The sequence below is a fragment of the Dama dama genome, chromosome 14 (genome assembly GCF_033118175.1).
Source record: "Dama dama isolate Ldn47 chromosome 14, ASM3311817v1, whole genome shotgun sequence".
Lineage (NCBI taxonomy): Eukaryota > Metazoa > Chordata > Mammalia > Artiodactyla > Cervidae > Dama > Dama dama.
The window spans coordinates 26,976,973-26,999,228 of NC_083694.1; the positions used below are offsets into that span (position 1 = coordinate 26,976,973).

The 22,256-nt window shown below is 37.9% G+C and overlaps 1 protein-coding gene across 2 annotated transcripts in view; it reads right to left on the reverse strand.

Annotated features, from left to right (window-relative positions):
* LIN9 (lin-9 DREAM MuvB core complex component) overlaps positions 1 to 20,253 on the reverse strand; it is a 91,251-nt gene extending 70,998 nt beyond the window's left edge. For both annotated transcript variants that reach the window (XM_061160161.1, XM_061160162.1), the window contains exons 1-5: positions 20,154 to 20,253; positions 13,441 to 13,473; positions 11,906 to 12,000; positions 10,340 to 10,444; positions 124 to 257 (exon numbers count right to left, since the gene is read on the reverse strand). In XM_061160161.1, the coding sequence (XP_061016144.1) occupies positions 124 to 257; positions 10,340 to 10,444; positions 11,906 to 12,000; positions 13,441 to 13,473; positions 20,154 to 20,232 (446 nt within the window). In that variant the 5' untranslated portion in view covers positions 20,233 to 20,253. The remainder of the gene's footprint in view (positions 1 to 123; positions 258 to 10,339; positions 10,445 to 11,905; positions 12,001 to 13,440; positions 13,474 to 20,153) is intronic.
* Positions 20,254 to 22,256: the final 2,003 nt, after the last annotated feature.

Below are 22,256 nucleotides of genomic sequence, written 5' to 3' on the forward strand. Positions count from 1 at the left end.
AAAAGAAATTCAGGAAAAAAACAGAATCAAAATAGACCTCTAGAAAACGTTGAGGGTTTTAACATGTGAAAACCTTAAACTTCTGATTCAAATGATATTCATGATATGAGCCGTGATACATACTTATCTATATTTGAGTAGAACCACTCATATATGCACCATTTATGTGCTTTGGGAAGCTTCAGTAAATTACGTAATCGAAAACCAATCTTCTGTGAGGCCTTCTTATCTGGTGTTGACATTGTTGCTGTAAATTTCTATACAATAAAAAAAAGACATTAATTACAGTCCCATTAAGTAAAACTGAACATCCATAACACTGACTACATTTGTAAAAAGGTAAAGATTATGGTTAAGTACTCAAAAAGATTCAACAATATACAAAATAAATTTGCCATTATTTAACAAATACACATTTTGATTATCTTACAAAGTTAAAGCCTCCCGTTTCATAACAAATTTTGACAAGGAGGATGAAATATTTGCTCCCACCATGCTTACACTACAGTACAATTTCAATTTAAGTATGTAGAAAAAAGGTACTTACAAAAACTATTTCTGCAGTTCTTGGGCTAGAAAAGACCAGTAAGGACTCTGGTACAATTGTGAGAGAGATTAAGAGAAAGAACATGCAGAAAATACCACTAATTTATATGAATTTTAAAAATGCTGGGAAAGATGTTTTATATTCATGGATTGGGAGAATATTGTTAAAATGTCCATAATACCCAAAGCAATCTACAGATTCAATGCAATCTCTAGTAAAATTTCAATGGCATTTTTCACAGAAACAGAACAAGCAATCCAAAAACTGTTATGAAACCACAAAAAAACCCCCTGAGTAGCCAAAGTAATCTTGAGAAAAAAGGACAAAGCCAGAGGCATCACACTCCCTAATCTAATAATATAGATTATATACTATATTACAAATCTATAGTAATCAAAATGTGATAGAACTAGCATAAAAACAGATAGGTTAGGCCAATGGAACAGAACTGAGCCCAGAAATAAATGCATGCAAATATGGTCAATTGATATTTGACAAGGAAACCAAGAATACTCAATTGGGGAAAAGATAGTCTCTTTGGTAAATGGTGTTGGAAATGGTTTTCACAAGCCAAAGAATAAAACTGGCTACCTGTCTTACATCACAAAAATAAACTCAAACAGATTAAAGCCTTAAATGTAAATGTAAGACCCGACACTACAAAATTCCTAGAAGAAAATATAGGGGAAAATCCCCTTGACATTGGTCTTGGTGATAATTTTTTTTGGAGATGACACCAAAAGCAAAGACAACAGAAGCAACAATCAACAAGTGGGACTACACCAAACTAAAAAGCTCCTGCACTACAAAAGAAACAATCAACAAAATGAAAAGGCAGGCTACAGAATGGGAGAAAATATTTCCAAATCATATATCTGACAAGAGGTTAATACCCAAAAAATATAAGGAACTCATACAACTCCACGACAAAAAGACAATCTGATTTAAAAATGGGCAGAGGAGTTGAATAGACATTTTTCCAAAGATGACACACAAATGGCAAACGGGTATATGAAAAGGTGCTCAACATCACTATCAAGGAAATGCCACAGTAAGATATTACTTGACATCTGTAAGAATGACCATTACCAAAATTAAAGAAACAACAAGTGTTGGAGAGCACATGGAACAAAGAGAACCCTTGTAAACTGCTGGTGGAAATGTAAATTGGTGTGGCCAGAAGGCAAAACAGTACGGAGGTTGCTCAAAAAATTAAAAATAGATGTACCATATAATCCAGCAATTCTAATTCTGGGTGTTTATCCAAAGGAAATGAACTCACTATCTCCAAAAGATACATGCACTCCCAAGTACACTGTAGAATTATTTACAATAGCCAAGACATGGAAGCAACTGCTGCATACACTGACAAATGAACAAGTAAAGAAAATGTGGTATGTATGCAGATGGAATATCATTCAGTCGTTAAAAAGAAGGAAAGTTTGCCATTTGTGACAACATGGATAGGGCTTGAGGACACCATGCTAAGTGAAATAAGTCAGAGAAAGATAAACACCATATACTTTTACTTATATGTGTAACTTAAAAAAAAAAAAAATCACTCCTCTCCCCTCAAAAAACTCAAACTCAATAGAAAACAGATACAGAGAACAGACTGGTGGTTGCCAGACAGGATAGGGGGACAGATGAAATGGACAAAAATGGTCAAAGGATACAAACTTTCAGTTATAGAATAAGTAAGTTATGGGTATGTAATGTACAGCATGGTGACTATATCATACTATATATCTGGAAGTTGCTAAAAGAATAAATTTTTAAAGTTCTCATCACAAGAAAAAAAATTTTAACTATGGGGATGGATGTTAACTAGACTAGACTTACTGTGATGATCATTTCACAATATACACAAATAGTGAAATCATTACATTGTATACCTAAAGGTAATATATCAATTATATTTCATTTTTTAAAAAGCTTAAAAAACATCATCAGAACATCAAAAAAATACCACACAACCACATGAAATTCATGTCAAGAATACAAGAAAGAGCCAGTATTAGAAAACTATTAGTGTAATGTGCCATTATTAATAAATGAAATAATGAAAATTATATGATCACTTCCACTGATGCTAAAACACTTGATAAAATCCAAAAAACTCTTAATGGAATAAAGATAGATAAAATGACTAAAAAAACACAATATGCCAAAAGTTAAGTGATACAGCTAAAGCAATACCTGAAAGAAACATTTAATTCATTGGGTAAATGCTTGTACTAGGAAAAAAAGAAAAGTTTCAAATATGATCTATCCTTCCATCTTAAGAAATGAGAAAAAAGAGAACAAAGAGAACTCAAAGCAACTAGAGGAAAAAAATATAAAAATCAGAGCAAAAATAATAGAAATAAAAAACAGAAAACCAATAGAAGAAAAATCAATAAAATAAAAAATTGAAGGAAAAAATCAACAAAATTAATAAGCCTTTAGTTATACTGACCAAGAAAATAAAAATAAATGAATACTTTCTTAACCTTCAAAACACATTTCTTGGGCTTCCCTGGTGGCTCAGTGGTAAAGAATACACCTTCAATTCGGGAGACAGGAGTTCGATCCCTGATCTGGGACAATCCATGCCACAGAGCAAATAACCCCACGTGCTACAACCATTGTGCCTGTGCTCCAGAGCCCACGAATCGCAACTACTGAGCTCACGGGCCACAATTACTGATGCTCGTGTGCTCTGGAGCCCGTGCTCCACAACAAAAGCTACTGCAATGAGAAGCTTGTGCACGGCAACGAGAGCAGCCCCTGCTCTCCACAACTAAAGAAAAGCCCATGCATCAAGGAAGATCTAGCACAGCCAAAAATAAATAAATTAACACATTTCTCCCCAACCCAATCCAAAAGTCAGGATCATATTCAACATTAAAATTCTGAACATTTCTCATTAAAGTGAGGAATATGATAAAGATGTTGATTATACTATTTTGACATTGTTTTGATGGTACAATTAGCCAATTGAAGAAAAGAAATAAAACTGTAAATTTGCAGGTGACCTGACTTCCCCAGAAAACTCAAAAAAATCAACTTTAAGAACTTAATAAGAATAAAAATTTAATAAAGTGGGAGAAAACAAAGCTGTTATCCAAAATTCTCTATTTTTAAAAGATATTATCATTTCTCTATATAAATGAAAACAGATTAGGCAATAAAACAAGAAATATATTGTTTATTACAGCAACAATGGTGAGAACAAAGCATTAAACACCTAGGAATACACTTAAGAAATGTGCAAGATTGACATGGAAAAGAAACTTAAAGTCTGGAATCAAGACTGCCAGGAGAAATACCAACAACCACATATAGGCAGATGACACCAACCTAATGGCAGAAGGTGAAGAAGAACTAAAGAGCCTCTTGATGAAGATGAGGAGAGTAGAAAAAGCTGGTTTAAAAACCAAGCATTCAAAAAACTAAGATCATGGCATCCAGTTCCATCACTTCATGGCAAACAGATGGGGAAAAAATGGAAACAGTGGCAGATTTTATTTTCCAGAGCTCCAAAATCACTGTGGATGGTGACTGCAGCCATGAAACTAAAAGACGCTTGCTCCTTGGAAGAAAAACTATGACCAACCTAGACAGTGTATTAAAAAGCAGAGATGTTACTTTGCCAACAAAGGTCCGTCTAGTCAAAACTATGGTTTTTGCAGGAGTCATGTATGGATGTGAGAGTTGGACCATAAAGAAAGCTGAGCACCGAAGAATTGATGCTTTTGAATTGTGGTGTTGGAGAAGACTCTTGAGAATCCCTTGGACTGCAAGGAGATCAAACCAGTCAATCTGAAAGGAAATCAGTACTGAATATTCATTGGAAGGACTGATGCTAAAGCTGAAAACTCTAATACTTTGGCCACCTGACGTGAAGAACTGACTCCTTGGAAAAGACCCTGATGCTGGGAAAGACTGAAGGCAGGAGAAGGTGAAAGGGGTGACAGAGGATGAGATGGTTGGATGGCATCACTGATTCAACGGACATGAGTTTGAGCAAACTCTGGGAGATAGCGAAGGACAGGGAAGCCTGCTGTGCTGCAATACATGAAGTCGAACATGACCTAGCAACTAAACGACAACAAAAAAAGGGACAAAAAGGCTTGAATAAGTGGAACTACAACCAGTTCTTGGAAGGGTAATCCCAATGTTACATGTCATATTCCCCAAATTAATTTATAATATTACTGCAATATCAATGAAAATCCCAACAGACTCTTTTTCCTAGTCAAGTTGATTTTAAAGTTCATTTGGGAAAATAAATGTGAGAGAATACTCAGGAAAATCTTAAAAAAGAATAAGTAATGTTATATCAGAGGCTAAAACATAATATATGCTAAGTTGCTTCAGTTGTGTCCGACTCTGTGCGACCCCATGAAGACAGCAGCCCACCAGGCTCCCCTGTCCACGGGATTCTCCAGGCAAGAATACTGGAGTGGGTTGCCATTTCCTTCTCCAAAACATAATATAAAGTCACATTAAAATAATTTGATACTAGCACATAGAGATATACTAGATATAAAGAGATAGGAAGTCTAGAAATAAACCCAAATATATACAGAATTTAGCTTGTCATGCAGTAGCATTATAAACCAATGTAAAAAAGATGGATTATTCAGTAAATGTTACCAGGACAACTAAACAGTCCTCTGGGAAAAAAATCTGGTTGCAGTCTTACCTCATTCCTTACTCCAAAATAAATTTCAGACAGTTGAAGATTTAAACATTTTTTTAAAAAAATGAAATAAGAAATAGAGAACTCTAAAACTATACATTTTAGACTAGGGAAGGTTTTTCTGATCATACAATCAAAAACTCATTAAAAGGAAACAGGTATAGTTGACCTAGAGAATCTTTTCCAGTCCTCTATGGTGAAAAACACAGAAATAAAGCAAAAGACAAACTACTGTACAAACTCTGAAAAAAATTATAATATAAATAGCCAAAGGACTAATATACTTAATATATACAAAGTTCTTACAAATTAATCAGAAATGACCAACAATTTAATTTTTAAATATGGGAGAAAGACTTCCGTGGTGTTATAGTGGATAAGAATCCACCTGCCAATGTAGGAGACACAGGTTTGATCCCTGGTCCAGGAAGATTCCAAATGTCGTGGAGCAACTAAGCCCATGAGCTACAACTACTGAGTCCACACTCTAGAGCCTGTATTCTGCAACAACAGAAGCCACTGCAATGAGAAGCCCACATACTACAACAAGGAGTAGGCCCTACTTGCTGCAACTAGAGAAAGCCAATGTGCAGCAACAAAGACCCAACACAGAAAAAAATAAATAAAATTAAAAATTAAAAAAAAAATAGAAAGTTTAGAACAAAGGAAAGAAAGTTTATAAATGTATACGAAAAGTATCTCACCATCACTCATAGATGACATACTAACTAAAAACAAATGAGATACTGTTATGAGATTAGCAAAAATCTAGCTGTTTGGTTATATACTGGATTGACAAGCATTAGACAAAATAGGTACTGTGATATATTATTGGCTGAAAGTATAAGCCAGTACAATTTCTTTGGAGAATAATCTGGCACTACTTTAAAAACTTTAAATGTGCATATCCTGTGATCAGCAATTCCACATTTTAGGCATCTGTCCTAGAAAACACTTGCAAATTTATACAAACATGCTTGGGATGTTCACCACAGCATTGTGTATAACTGAAAACTCAGAAACCATTTGAATGCCCATAAATAGAGAATTTATAAATAAATTATGGTATAAGGTTGAATACTACAAAACAGCAAAAAGAAATGAAACACCAAAGCCTATCTAACTAAATCAGTCAGCATGGCCAGATCTCAAAAACAAACTTTTGATCCCACTGCAGGGGCCTACCTTCAATCCCTGGTCAGGGAATTAAGATCTCCACAAGCCACAAGACAAAACAAAAACAAAAAAACAGACTTTTGAGTGAAAAAATAAATTACAGAATGATGACTGATACAATATCATGAAAATACTACTACAAATGTAATTTTTAAACTACATACACAAAACAATACTATATATTTTCTATGAATACATACAGAAAGGTTTAGAAGTATTAAAGAGGTCTAAAAGTGGTTGGTTACCAATGGAAGAGGGAAGCAGATCTGAAGGGTAGATGAAGGTTAAAATTAACTATTTCTAAATATAAAAGTTTATTTTGGAAAGACTGTAGATTTATAGAAAAGTTGCAAAGACAGTACAGAGTTCCCATATGCCCTTCATCCAGCTTTCCCTAACGTTAACATCTTATATAACCATGGTTTGTCAAAACTAAGAAATTAACACTGGTATAATACTATTAACTAAACCACAGACTTTATTTGGATTTTTTCAGTTTTTCCATTAATGTCCTTTTTCTGGCCCAGAATCCAATTCAGGATACCACGTGGTACTTAGAAAGTTGACTTTTTAATGTACAAAAAAAAAATTATATGAGTCATTTAGCATAAATAATAACCAAATTATTATAAAATATTACTATCAGAAAGAGTGCTATTCTTATTTCTATTGAGTTATTGACCCAGATTTTAAAACAGGGTATTGGTGGCTCATTGGACATAAAACTGTATTGGAGATCCCTCTGTTGAGTATGAAGAAATACAGTCAATTTGTTAGTGGAAATACAAGTTATTACAACTTTTATAAATAGATTATTAGGTAGTATCTTCCAAAGTTTAAGTGTAAAGACCCTTGCAGCAATTACACTTCTAAAGGTTTATTCAATAAATGGAAAATGGAGTGACTACTACTGCTTTTTCTTTTTTTGAGATGATCAAAATGTCTTAAATTGGCTGTGGTAACTGTTGCACACGTCTATACATATATTTAAAGCATACTGAATTGTCTGCTTTCTTAATTACATCTCAATAAAGCTACAACAAAAAAAGAAAGGCTCTGAAGACAGGCTGTCTGCCATTCAGTATCAGCTTTCACTTCCCAGCTTTATGATCTTGAACAAGATAACTTCTCTGTGTCTGCTTTCTCATCTGAAAAATGTGAAATAAGTAACCTAACTCATGGGGAATTTGAAGATTAAATCAAAGTATTACATAAGAAGTGCTTAGAACAGGATCTGGAACATACTAAGGTCTCAGTAAAAATTGGATTTTAGTAATCTTTCAGCTCTGAGTGGTGCTCTTTAAACAAAAAGAATACAACAGATTAGAGGCTGTGATTAGGAGGGTAAGAAAATAAGACATATCATATAAACGAAGACTGAAAGAACTAGGCATGTAAGACTAGAAAAGAGAAAACTCAGAGGATATAAAATTTTTTCACATATTTGAATAAGTGTCATATCATATCTGTCCTATGTTATATTCGTTCTGTATTGCTCAGAAGTTGAAAGGTCTTTGTAAAACAATCCCAGAAGGAATGAAATGTGCCTGGGGAGGAGGGCTTTGGATAGACTTGGGGGAGGATGGTTTCACAGTCACAAAGACCAGAGTTCTCTGTATGTTTGAAATTTTTCCTAATAAATAGCTGAAGAGTGATTTAAAAAACAATTTTTTTAAACTCCATATGTTTGGAAATTTAAAAAAATCTAAGTAGAATTAAAATATCCAAATTATCCTAATAATACAGCTCTTCCAAGGTCAACACAGGGGACTTCCCTGGCAGTCCAGTTGAGGCAGGAGGTAGATTGGGCTCCCACCCAGGGTAAAGCGATAGGAGATTCATCCCCTGTGGACAGAAACTCCAAGACAAGAATAGCAGAACAATTAAGAGAGGAGACTGGACCCTGCCCAGACCACATATTTCTCATTCTCGAAGTCAGGAGATCTCCCTGACCACATATGTGCAGAAAGGCTCCTTGGAGGTCAAAAGCAGAGTGGTGCTAACTGATACTCTACCCATATGTCTCTTTGGTAGAATCCATCTTGCCTGAGAGATACGTGCGCACACTGGGGAGAATTCTGTAATATACCAGATATGGACTCTGAACCAGGCAAATCAAAATGACTGGCCAGAGGAAGACAGGAAGAAAAGCCCCAGGTAAGTGATTCAAACTGCTGTGAGGGGATGATTCTCTCTCTCTGAGTCTGCCCCTGTGTCTATCCACTGTACTTTTTTAATCCTCCTAATAAATACTTTACTTGCTTCACTATTTTCGATCTTTGTTGGAATTCTTTTTCTGCAAAGCTGAATGGCCAGGGCCCTTGTCACTGACCACTGGTCTACTAGTCAGTATTCAGTGCTCTCACCAGTGCTACCCAGCCTCAATCTCTGGCTAGAAAACCAAAGCCTCACTTTAAGCTTCTGCAGGCCGAGGCCACCCAAGATCACAGTAAGTTAAGATGCTGAACTTCCAATGCAGGTGCATGGATTTAATCCCTGGTCAGAGAACTAAGATCCCACATGCCACATAGTGTGGCCAAAAATTTTTTAAATATATAAAAATCAAAGTCAATACAAAAATAGTTGTTGACTATTCTTTTTTGTTGTTGTTATAAGCCTTTTACTTCAAAACTATACATAGTGCATAGTTTTGATAAAAAATAAAAATAACTCTTAACAAGGTAAAAAGCAGCAGGAATTTTGATGTATTACAAAGGTTAAAAACCACAGCAATGTCCATAATAATACTAATAAGTACTATACAGCAGGGTGGAAAAGAAGTTAAACTACACTATTTTATTCTCAAGGCCACTGATTATTGCCCCTGCTATTTATATGGAATTCTCTAGATGATAAAGAAACATCTTTTTTCCCCAAAATGATAGCTCCTGAAAAGTTCATTCAACCTGTACCAACATCTACTGAGCCAGGCTATGCATGTTGTGTATTAGTTTCAATTGTTCACATTTTTAAGTTGAAATTTAGATGCTGATGCACACTTGTCCTTGATGTTAAAAAAAAAATTCATAATTTTTGTTCATTTTATAGAGAACAATATATTTTACTATTTGAAATGACCATAAAGGTATGTAAAAACTCTTTGGATTTTTTTTGGTAGGGCGTATTTCTGGTAATACTTCTAATTTATTTGATGCCAAATCTTTGGTTAAGAAAATTATCTCTACTATAATATATCCTACTAGAAAATCTTAAAACACTTTTGGAAAAAAATGAAAGTAGGGAATAACTTTATCAAAAATTTTAAGTTTCACAGAAAATTACTTTATTTTTAAAGTTAATATTTCCTTTTCTAATTTTCATTCATTCTTTTAACTCTTATATGTCTACTATCACTTAAAAAAAAAAAAAGATGTCAAAAATGAAAAAGGAAATACGATTTTTCACTATACATTTTCCTCTTCTGGATAAAGAAAGTCTTCAACATACTTCCCTTAGTGATAAAGTAAAATGATTTTTCCCCTCTGAATTCTATGCAAAATGCCAAGTTGATCCCAATTTGCCAAATTCATTTGTTTAATGTCCACTATCTCCATGCTTAAAAGGAGTGTACACGGGACTTCCCTGGCGGTTCAGTGCTTAGGATTCTGCACTTCCACTGCAGGGGGCACAGGTTAGATCCCTGGTCAGGGAACTAAGACCCTGCATGTTGTAGGGCAGAGCCCCCTGCCCCTCAAAAAAAAAAAAGAGTGTGCATTTGTAAGACTGAGGATTGGCTTTCTACTCTGGTTTAAAGTTCATCAATAAAATAATGCCCCCTTTCAGGTAACTGAAACAGAGCTGAGCTGAAGTAATGATTTAAAGAAAAGAACTTGTCACTCAAAATGTGATAGAATGATAAATACAAACTTTATTATGCTGAGTGATTGCTCATTTCCTTTCAATGAAACAAAATTTTAGCACCCACATACCTGTGGAACCATTGCTACCCTCTGGTTTCTTTTAGGTGACCTTGTATTTATTTGTCTGTCATCTTCATCAGAAAAGAGCCGACTTCGTTTTGAATTTCTGAAAGGCTATGATAGAAATTTTTTATTTAATGAAAAGACCAAACATATCTAATTTTTGTTCCAAAGCACAATTCTACACTTGGAAAATACTGCTAGCTGAATTATCATCAGTACTGAAGAATGAAGAACGGAAAATACAAAGCATACAAATAATCTTAGATTTTATAAAGTAGAAATATACATATTTATGCAATTTGTTTAAAAATGAAACACCCAGCTGATAATTAAAACTAGAACCCAAGTCTTCATATAGTATGCTGGTAGTCTTGAAAATTAAGTTCCGGAAATTCCAGTTCTCATTATGTTGGTGCTTGGATTAATACCAACCAACTGGGTGTTTCACAGGATGTGTCTGCTGTGTAGGACTGGATTGGGACAAATTAACTAGACTTTGAGAGTACATTTACTCATTTTAGAGAGTAAATCTAAAGGTATATAATATTATACTAGATCTGCTATGAAAAACTGTTAACAAATTTCCATTTAATAAAAATATGAGATAATAACAGACGCTTGATAAGTACATACGAACTAAAAACTTTTAAGTATCCAAAATACATTACACACTTAAGGATCTGTAATATGAAAAAACTTACAGTCCATCCTAGGTTCAGAGCCTTTATTAATAGAGAAGAACACCAGAAATAATATCCCCATAACACCCACACCCTTTTCAAATCCTTCTCTTATCATTCAAGACAGTTCCATGTCTACTTTGAACTGAAGCAGGGGAAGTGGGATAGCAACATATGGGAAGCATCCAACTGAAATGACACTAGAGGTATGGACCCTTGAAATTAAACCCACTGAGAGCCTTTTGAACGAATAGCCCTAACAGGAAGTCCCCTCTACCCTGCTTTCCTCCCCTGACAGTGGGCAAAGAGGAAGAAGAAAATGATGACAACAGGATTGATAAGAGTATGGCCAACTGCCCAGGCTCCTGAGACAGCTACTGTCTGACCCAGCTCTGACTGACCCCTAAAATTCCCTGGGGCTAGGGGAGGAGGAAAGGCCCCCAAAATTGTTAGTTATCCCAATCATGTGCTCATCTCTACTTCCCAACTTAAATGCATTTACCCTTGACCTCCACAAGATTTCAATATCTCACCACTTATCTAGAAATTTTTTTGTAGGGTCCAGAGTCACACACAATTTTTTTTATTTTAAAAAAATCTACTAAATCATTAAAAATCTATTAAAAGTAAGATTTTTGGGTTGTTGAGGAGTTTTTTTGGTTTGCCTATTTAAAGCAACAATTACTTACAAATGCTTAATGATGAACAGATATCACAGATTATTTATCTAGATATGACCAAATACTGTTCAATGACACTTAAAGACACAAGTGGTTGGAAATGGGGAAAAACCTTAGAAAAAGTTTTATAGTGCTATAAGAATGTGTACATGATAATAATACAGACAATTTAGCTATCATATTCTAAAGAGTAAGAAAAACTAATTCCTTACCATTTCCACAGCAGAGCCTGTATTCCTGCCTTTCCAAACAGGTGTTTTTTGTAAAGAACTGTACTTTTCATTCCATGTGTTAGATAAGCTTCCCTCTGTAATAAATAATTATTATTTATGATTATTTAAGTTTAGTTCAAAGGACTTTATACTATAAATATGGCCTTTTAATAATAGCAATATATCTGAAATATTTACCAATACAGAAAAAATATACTGCCCATAATTTGTTTATTACAAATGAAAAAATCTCTTCTGTATTTTCTTGTCAAACTTTCTAAATAATTTGACAAGCCAATTCTACTTAAAACTATTACATTTTCATATTAAAACATGTGTGGCTCATTTCATTTTGGTTTTCAATAATTCCTCTATTCTAATTTGTCAAGAACTGTCTCAGTAGAGTCTGACTGAAAGCAGGCAAGGAAAAATGAGAAAAGTTTTAACTTTGAACTTACAGCATATTTCTAAACGTCTTCTGCTTCAATGTGTAAAACCCTTAATATCCAAAAATGACATATGTGGTATTTTTTTCCCTTAATTCTGTGAAATGTCTTCAGAGTTGTAGTCAACCAGAAAAAAATCTGATCAACTGATTAAACATATTAAACATGAAAATTGTGAAATTAAAGAAGGTGAGTTTAATTTTCATAAAAATATGTTTATTTGGAGAGAGAGAAAATTGAGATGAATATACACAGGATAGTTGTTTCTATTTCCTTTTAATTACCTGATAGCATTTTCTAATTTTCCTATAAAAATTTTATATTCCTTATATATATTTAAAAAGAAACATGGCTTTAATATTTGAAGAAAAAAATAGTGGAGTTGTTTTTCTGACATATATTGTAATAAGTACAAAAGAGATCAGATGGGGTTGAACCTTCTAGACAAATAAATGAGGGTAATCCTAGAAGATAAGTGTTCTCAAGCCAGAAGGACTTGATCTGGTACATCACGCATCCAAGGTACAACATAGTAGCTTTAAAAACTAAAAGTACTAATGAGCCTATGAAAAGATTTAGATTAGTTCCAAATTTACTTACCAGTAGAATCTTGCTCAAGAGATAAAATTTCAAAATTATATTAAAAGGACTGGTCTAATCTACTCATACAAAGAAATAGCAAGACCAAGGAACAAGTCTAACTTTTTCTCAAAATAACATATCACTGTTTTATTTCAAGAGACTTGCATTATTACTTAGCTCACAAAATTCTTTAAAAATAAAAAACCACTGAGCCACCTGGGAAGCCCTCAAAATACAGCTTAGCCCAGTTGTTAATACATTATTCAAATCCAGTAAGAACTGCTCAGAATGTTTAGTTACAAAGTACTTTAATCAATAATTCTAGAGGGAGAAAACCAAGGGCCAAATTCCCATAAGAATTTAAAATTATCATCAGGGAAAACCAGTATTTAAAAGCTATAGTGAATCATAACTTAGAAAGAAAAGACAAATACTATAACCAAATTAATTTAATGAATTGAATTCCTAGTTTATGCCATATCTAAAGAATCAAGCTCTGATTCTTACCTTTTAAACTGACAAGTGCTTTTGCTGAAGAGCCTGCAATGAAAACAAATCAGTATTACTTTATAATCAGAGTGAGAGAAAATGAACTTGGTGATCCACTTAGTTTTAGCAATGTTGAAGTCATAGTTGAATGTGCAATTAGAAATAACTAATAGTTCAAGCTATTGACCAGAACTCAGACAACATATGGAAGAACTGGAGACATTTGGGAGTTTTGTTGGAAACTATGAGAACTGGTGAACTTTGTAAGACAGAAGAACATAGAAAGAGAGTAAAGAGGAAGAGTAGGGACAGAAGCAATTTTGGATCCTCAACCAAAAGTGTGCTGGTTCTGGAGAAGGAAAAGAGAAAGGGAACTGACATTTATTGAGACAAAGATCAAAAGTGGTAATAGAGTTTTAGAAAAGAGAAAATGGAAATGATCCAGGGACTGTCATAGCAGTCTAGAATGGAAGTCTAGAATGCAAGTATGTACACTTAAAAGATACAAGTCTGACTAGGGCATTCAGAGAAGCCAAGAAGGACTAGCGCAAAGCTGGAGGGATTCACTAACTAAAACAGCAGAATAACCTGGAAGCTCCTCCTACATGTAGAATTGAAGGAGTAATAAAGGCCTCCAGGGGATTCTGTTGTAGGTAACTCTCAAGCCCATATTGAGAAACACTGGACTACAGGTTCTAGTGTAAATAAAGGATATAGGATATTTGGGTGAGGAGCTGTAAGAAAATTGATAGGCAAAGAAGCTTTTATGAGAGAGGGAGAGCACTAAATTGAAAATCTCAGAGTCGGATATGTATACTGCAAAGAAGATAAAGTCATTTGAAAAATAATAAAGTATGATCTCTCTCACTTATATGGGACATCTAGAAAAAATAAAAAAGGGACTTCTCTGGCGGTCCAGTGATTAGAACTCTGTACTTTGACTGCTGAGGGCTGGGGTTCAATCCCTGGTCAGGGAACTAAGATCCCACAATCCACCCAGATGGCCAAAAAATAGTAATAAAAATTTTTTAATTTAAACAACAACAGGGAGGGGGGATCAGGATGGGGAACACATGTAAATCCATGGCTGATTCATGTCAATGTATGGCAAAAACCACTACAATATTGTAAAGTAATTAGCCTCCAACTAATAAAAATAAATGGAAAAAAAAATTTTTTTTAATAAATAAATCAACAACAACAACAACAAAAAATCCTACCAAACTGAGAGATACAGAGAACAAATTGGCAGTTGTCAGAGGCAGGGGTGGAGGATAGGCAAAATAGGTGAAGGGGGTCAAAAGATACAAACTTCCAGTTATAAGATAAATAAGTCCTGGGGATGTAATATACAGCATGGTAACTAAAGTTAACAATACTGTACTATATTTCTGAAAATTGCTAAAAGAGTAGATCTTAAAAGCCTTCATCACAAGAAAAAAATTGTTATCTGTGTGGTGATGGGTGTTAACTAAACTTACTGTGGCAATTGTTTTAAAATATATACAAATATCAAATCATTATACTCATATCTAAAACTAATACAATGTTACATGTTAATTATATCTCAATAAAAGAAATAATAGGGAGGGAAAAAACCTTTCTGTGGTCCAAAATAGAAATTATTCACAGAATTATTAGTGAGCAAAATCACCCTTTTGAAATTTAAAAAACTGTTTAAAATAAATAAAAATAAAAAACTGTTTAGAATACCTTTTCTTTTACTATAGTCAAATCATTATTTCTTATCATTCCTCATTTTAAAATTTATTTTATTTTAGAACCAGCTATTTTTCACCTCAGTTACTGTGACATCCATTTATGCTTAAAAAACATATAATGTAAGACCAGGCAGTAGTGATGTTATTTGAAAGGTTAGCCATTTACTTATATTGAGAAAAGGCAGATTTCTAAGTGGTTTGTTATAAATGTCTGTTAACATCAAAAAGGAGCCAGTCCATTATGACATTACACAAAACACAAAAATAAATAAATAAATAAATAAATACTTTATCCCTTGATCTCAGGGGATAAAGTAGAAGATAGAAAAACATGAACTCAGTACAAAAATCAGACAGAAGCAGCAATGATTTATTTACAACTCATACAAATGGACAGCAGGCTTTAAATGCGAAGTAACAGATACATGGTTCTGCCTATGAAACATTTTTATGCATCTCAGGTATCCAAACCTCAACTGACTTCTCGTCGAGGCAGTACGAGAGGCTTGTAGAACAGACAACCCACCAATATCAAAGCCACTCTTGCTTTGCCCCTATTCTCTTGCCTAGATGTGGAGAATGGCTAACAGGGCACCTTAACCAGCTTCTGCGTGGCAAACTGAAGTTTAACGACCAAAGGCAGTAAAGCTGTAAGGGGAAAGGTGGGGGAGAGAGGCCATGATGTCTTGCTAAGAAGGATCAAACAACACAACACAACTGGGAAGCAACACATATCCACGTAGTTACCAAGAAAAACAAGGTTCATCTGAGAAAAAGCAGTAACCATTCACTCATTCAGAGAGTATGACTGCATCCTGGCCCCTGCTGTAGGCACTGGGGACACTGACAGCATGCAAAACAGAGGAAGTCCCTGCTCCTGATGCTCCCCTGGGAATTTACATCCTACCAAGGGGAAATAAACACATATACACATATCAAGGGAAGATAAGCACCACTGGTAAAAAAAAAAAATAAAGCAACATGGGTGGGAGCTGGTGGAGGGAAGACTATTTCTATAAAAGGTGCTCATGATTAGCTTCTCTGAAAGGTAATATCTGAGCAGAGATCTGAAAGAAGAGATGTGAGCTGTAAGGGTATCATTTTTGCTCCATGAAGGCAGGGACTGCATCTTGCAGATTCTGACCTATTACCTTTAACCTTCTTTCTGTCTTGAGAGGTAGTATAGCATAGAGGTTAAGAACACAGATGAAGACTACCTGTGTTTGACTCTTGGCTCTGCTACTTTGTGTTATCTAAAGCAAGTTACTTAACCTCTCTGTGCTACTTACTCTTCTTTCGTAAAATGGGAGATTAAATGAGTTGGTATATGTAAAACTGCTTACAGAAAAATGTACATAGCACAAGACTAATTTTCAGACCATGTTTATTGATAGCATTATTTTGATCAATCAAAAAAAAAAGAATTAGGTTATAATATTTTACAGGCAGGTGAATGCACTTAAGTTAGAATCCTGCTTTTCCTGGGCATGTTCATTCATTCAACATATATTCACTGAATACCTGCCCTAGGGACTAGGGTTAACTGAAGTAAAAGACAGACAAAGCCTCTGTTCTCAGGGAAGCTTACAGTGTAGCAGAAGGAGGCATACATTAAACAAGAACACAAAATGACGACGACAATGGTGGTAGCTGCTGTAAAGGAAATAAGTAGGGGATCGCAGTGTGGAGAGTAACAAACTTTATATATGATAGTTAGGGAAGGTTTCTCTGAGAAGGTAACTCATGAAAAACACTAGTCATGAGAGAACAGGAGGTGAAAGCAACAAGTCAGGGTGGTAGAAAAAGCAAGTAAAAAAGCCCTGTGGAGAGGGAGGTGGGAGGGGGGATCGGGATGGGGAATACGTGTAAATCTATGGCTGATTCATATCAATGTATGACAAAACCCACTGAAATGTTGTGAAGTAATTAGCCTCCAACTAATAAAAAAATAAATAAATTAAAAAAAAAAAGCCCTGAGGTAGATCACTTAGAATACGAAGGAAGGGTAGGGGGCAATATTAAGCTTGGGGACTCATTGGCAGGAGAAGGGTGGTATGAAAAAAGAGCAGAGAAAGAAACCAGCTGTCAAGCATGAAACTGCAAACATGAAGAAAAACAGAAATGGCACCTTCTCTAGCAGGGCTTCTAACCAAAGGTAGCAAATGTAAAGTTGCAATTGTGACAGCTGCCACTAAGAAATTACACAGTGGTATGAAAACATTTAATAAGAACATGTATTATTTGTCAGGGAGGACAGAAGCCTAAATGGGATCTAAAGGATAAAGTAGAAGTTAACTGGAAGTGAGGGGAAAGAAGAGCCTTCCGGGTAGACAGAATAGCATGTGCAAAGGCCCTACAAAAAAGAAAGCCGAGTGATTATATGGATTGAAAAAGGTCCAGTTTAGCTCAAAGGGACAGAATGAGAGGGAGAGTGGTACAAAATAGTGCTGGAGAGATGGGGAATGGCCAGATCACAAAGGGTCTTGTAGTCAGTAGAGTTTTCAGCAATAGGATGACATACATATATTTCGAAAGGATCTCTCTGGCTGTGTGTAGGCTGAGGGAGGGGGTTGGGGTGGTGGATTAATGGGAGGCTGAAGTGAATAAGGCAGAAAGATGGTGACAAGGATGAGGATGAAGGTAAAAAAGTAGGTAAAACTGAGAGATATTTAAAAGATAAAAGTTACAAGATTTAGTAAAAGCTTAAATATGGGGAGTGAGGAAGGTAACTTCAGTCTAGGTTTTAGCTGATTGCAGTGGAGCCATTCATTTAACCAGAACCACTGAAAGTATCTCTGTACTGGGGTAGGATGATGAGGTAGATCTTGAACCCATGAAGTCTGAGGGGCCTCTAAGATGATGTGTGAAATGAGCAGGAGCTGTTAAACACAGAGGCTCACTGGAAAGTTCTGGGCTGAAGATAGCCTCTACTACCTCATTAACAGTACTTACCTCAACTGGAATGAGGATTAAATGAGCAAATGTATCCAATATGCTTTGCACAGCACCTGATACATAATTAGGACTAAATAAACAGTAGCTTTTTCATTGATAATGTTATACAGACTAGTGGATAACTTACAACTAGCCCCCTTGACCAAATCTGGCAAAGAAACATATTGCTACTTCTAGTATCAAAATGAAATCACTTCTGCTCCAGTCATTAACCATGCCTCTTACCCTACATTCAACCCCATGTAAATTAAGCATATATACGTATATACATATATACCTGACTTGTGGCACTGCGTGACAAACCAGATAAAGCAATCCCTGCTTTCAACAAGCTCTGGTCAAGCTAAACAAGACATATACTGGACAAGCTAAGGTGCACGCCACACACACCCTAGTGTACCAGAGACATCACAAAGTAATATACATGACTACCTTGTACAGTCTGAGAGTGCAACTGGAATTTGAACCCTAGTGTGTCATTCTAAATGACAGTTATCAAGTGTCTGGGACTTCCAAGAGGTGATAAAAGATTATCACAAAGAGAGCAAAGATTTCCAGATGATGAGTGCATTGTGGAGGCCCACCTTTATTTAGGAGCATCCTAAATCACAAAGATATCCTCCATACAAGAAATAATAATATTCACTGGTGGCCTATGGTTGTGCCTTGTCCAGTACAGTAGTCAACAGCCATATGTGATTATTCAGACTTAAATTAACAAAAATCAAATGAAATTTAAAAGTCACCGTAGCCATTTCTGAAGAGTTCCAAGAGCCAATATGGCCAGTGGCTACCCTACTGGATGTTGCAAAACAGAACAATCTCCATCACTGAGAAAGTTCCATTGGAATTCAGCACTGGTCTAGAGCAAATTTGAAACACAAACTCTCTTAATACAACTTTTTGCCGGTTTGGCAACTTGAACTTTCAACTTTATAACACATTAAGATTATATGACCACACAAGGAAAACAGAATTGGCTGTTTTCAGCTCTCTGTTTAAGGGTCTTGCACAGACAGATTTTAACAGTGATGGTTAAATCACTTTTGTTTTCTTTATACTAAAACTCTCATAAATAATACGGATACATAAACTGAATAGTGAGTGTGAATCGGGTCTCTTTTGTGATTAACTAAAATATCTGCCTTTATCCTGTATACTTTATACAATATTGTAAACTACAAAATTAAGTTCTACTGTGCTTAAACTACGAATTAGTGCTTTTACTTACTAAACACAAGTGAATATCAGATAAATAAACACGGTTAAGGGAGGCAATGCACAGGGTGGGGGTCAGGGAGAGTGCTGTATGTGCCTGGTGTGATGGTCACATCCCTGCATAAAGGTCCCCCCAGGATTCCTAAGACACACACGCACAGAAGAAAGTCTGTCGGATGGGGGCTCCCTGAACACTTGTGGACCCCGTCTGTATTACCTCTGGAAAGGTCCACAGCCACCTGTGGTCCCAGGGGAAGGGGCCAGCCCTTTGACACGGAAACGCTTCTAGGGGTGGACACACCGGAGGAGGGAAGGAAGGGCAGTGATGATCACAAGTGCCCGCAGCGGCAGAAACTGTGTCAGGACAGGATCAGAGAGCCAGGCAAGAAGAAGGGCTGTGACCACCCCCTCCCCAGCCCAAGACCTTCTCGGCCCCGGACAACGAGTTATATAACCCCGTCAGGCGTCTCTCCGCGCCAGGCGAACGGTGCAGGCGGCGAGGACAGCACCCGCGACCGGGGGCCGCTCTTCCCCCACCGCGGCCCGGGGCCCAAGCAGGGCCAGGGGAGCTGCCACTGCGTCCGCCTCGCACGGGCTGGACCCCTGGGCTTTCGGTTTCCGGCCCTGGCGCTCACACACCCCAGAAACCAACACAGAGACACCATAACAAAGGCGGCGACGCGGCGGCAACACCGAGGTGGAAGGACTAGGGGACCACGGCGGGGCTGGCAGTCAGCCCACTTGCTCGGCAGAGGGCACGGCCGCCCATCCCGGCCGATGCAACCCGGGGGCAAGCGGCAGGCGGGAAGAGTGGGGGTGCTTTGAGGTGCTACTCACTCTCATCAGGCAACTGGTCGAGCTCCGCCATCTTGAACGAGCCGCGCCGCTTTTTCAAAGGCTGCCCGCCGCGGTGCATTGTGGGGCGGAGACTGTCTTTGCGAGGGAGGTTCGAATGCGGAGCTCGCTGCCCGCGGCGCAGCGCGGCGTTCCTCCCGCCGCGGCCGGCTGAGGCGGGCCCGGCTCCGCCCGCTCCTGTCTGGGGAGGGTATACAGCCTAGTGGGGCCGCGTCTCGCCCCTCCACCCCCGCCCCCGGCCGGGCCGGAGGGAGGGGAGGGAGGCCGCGCGGACAGGCCCGTCTCGCGCCGCCCCTGCCCGGGCCCGGCGCCGGAGCGCGGGGGGAGCGGCGCGAGCTGCTGTGTCCCGCCCGGGCCCGCTCTCGGCCCGCGCGGCCCTCCTCCTTCGGGGCTCGCTCCCGGCGCGCGTTTCGCGTCTCTCGCTGCAGCTGCGGGAACTGCAGGCTGTTTATTCCGAGTGGGGAAAAGGAGGGAAGGTGGGGAGGAGGCCCGAGCCGGTGAAGGAGCGGGGAAGGGAGGCATCACCTGTGGGCCTGGCACGGGGAGAGGCCCCAGGTTCTTGGCCGTCTTCCCCTAGGGGGTTTAACTCGAAGTAAAATTTTCAGGGCTCCCCAAGCCCACGTTTCTGCCGCGTTCCCATCCCCTCCCTTCTCCAGAGAGCTGGAGGGGAGGAGGGCTCGGACCGCCTCAGCCCCACAGCTTGTCTGCCTTGGACTCGCGGTGCCCATAGCCCCTCGCTAGCCAGGGCCACTCCTTCAATTGGAGCTTGGAGGTGAGACCTTGAGAGGTCGTGAAGTTAGTCACTTGGGTCGGCAGCCGAAGAACTGTTTTGCTCAGCTCTTTGATCCATTTATACTAGATCATGTAGTGAGCTGGGATAGAATTCCAGAACCAGGAAGTGGATGCTTGGAGAGGATACAGACAAAACTCGACAGTGACACTTCAAGATGATGAAGTATCCTGATGGAAATGTTATGAGAACACTGAATGAGAATTCATCCAATTTTGAAAGAAGCCCAGGGAAGGATTTCACAATTTCAGACTTTTTAACTGTGCAGTAATAAACCACTGTTGCTTTTCAACAATTCATCTAACAATGTTATTGAGCGCCAGTCCTTTCTTTCCAGGGATATATGGGGGAGGGGCTGGGGAGGGAGATAGTTAAGGAATGTGAATACAACATGGGTGAATTCCAGGAACTAAAAAGTTAAAAGGTGGTAGACGGAGATGGGTGGTAGAGATGAAGACAGCAGAACACAGGCCAGCCTGGGCTAAGGAGCTGAACTTGTTAAGAGCACTGGAGCAATGGATAGGTGCGGTTTTAAAGTGTAGAACTGGCATGTTTCCATTTGTGTTGTAGAATAAAAATGTGGGAAACTGAGTGTGACAACCTGAGAGTTCTGGAAACCAGTCAGGAGGAAGCTTGCTGGGGCAGGCAGGCAAAGGAGAGCAGATAATCAGTACCAACCACCCTAGAGCTTCAGAGGGTGGACTCAGGAGCCCCAAGGCCTGGGATTCTGGCTGCTAGTTGTATAATCTCAGGCAAGTTTGTTTCTTAACTTAATTCTCTGTGCCTCAGTTTCTCATAATAGCAGGGTTGTTTTGAGGATAAATGACTTGGTGAATATAAAGACCTCGTAATACTTACTGGAACACATTTTGGCTCAAATGTTAGCTATTGCCACCACCACTTTACTTACTTTAGAGAGTATCACTGGATGCCAACTTTGTGCCTTGGGTAACTGGGTGCTGCCGCTTGCTGAGGTAGGAGGAGGTGAAGCAGGGTGCAAAAGGAAAGGGGTGACTAAATTTTACAAGTAATCTTTTCATCGGTAACTTAACCCCTTCTGCGCCTTTTAATCACATTCTGATCTACCTTCTACAAAGATGAAAAACAACTTAAGGCAAATGAGGTTTTAAGGCAGTTTTCACACATACACATAAACACAACAGTTCAGTTCGGTTCAGTTGCTCAGTTGTGTCTGACTCTTTGTGACCCCATGAACCACAGCACACCAGGCCTCCCTGTCCATCACCAACTCCCAGAGTTTACCCAAACTCATGTCCATTGAGTCGGTGATGCCA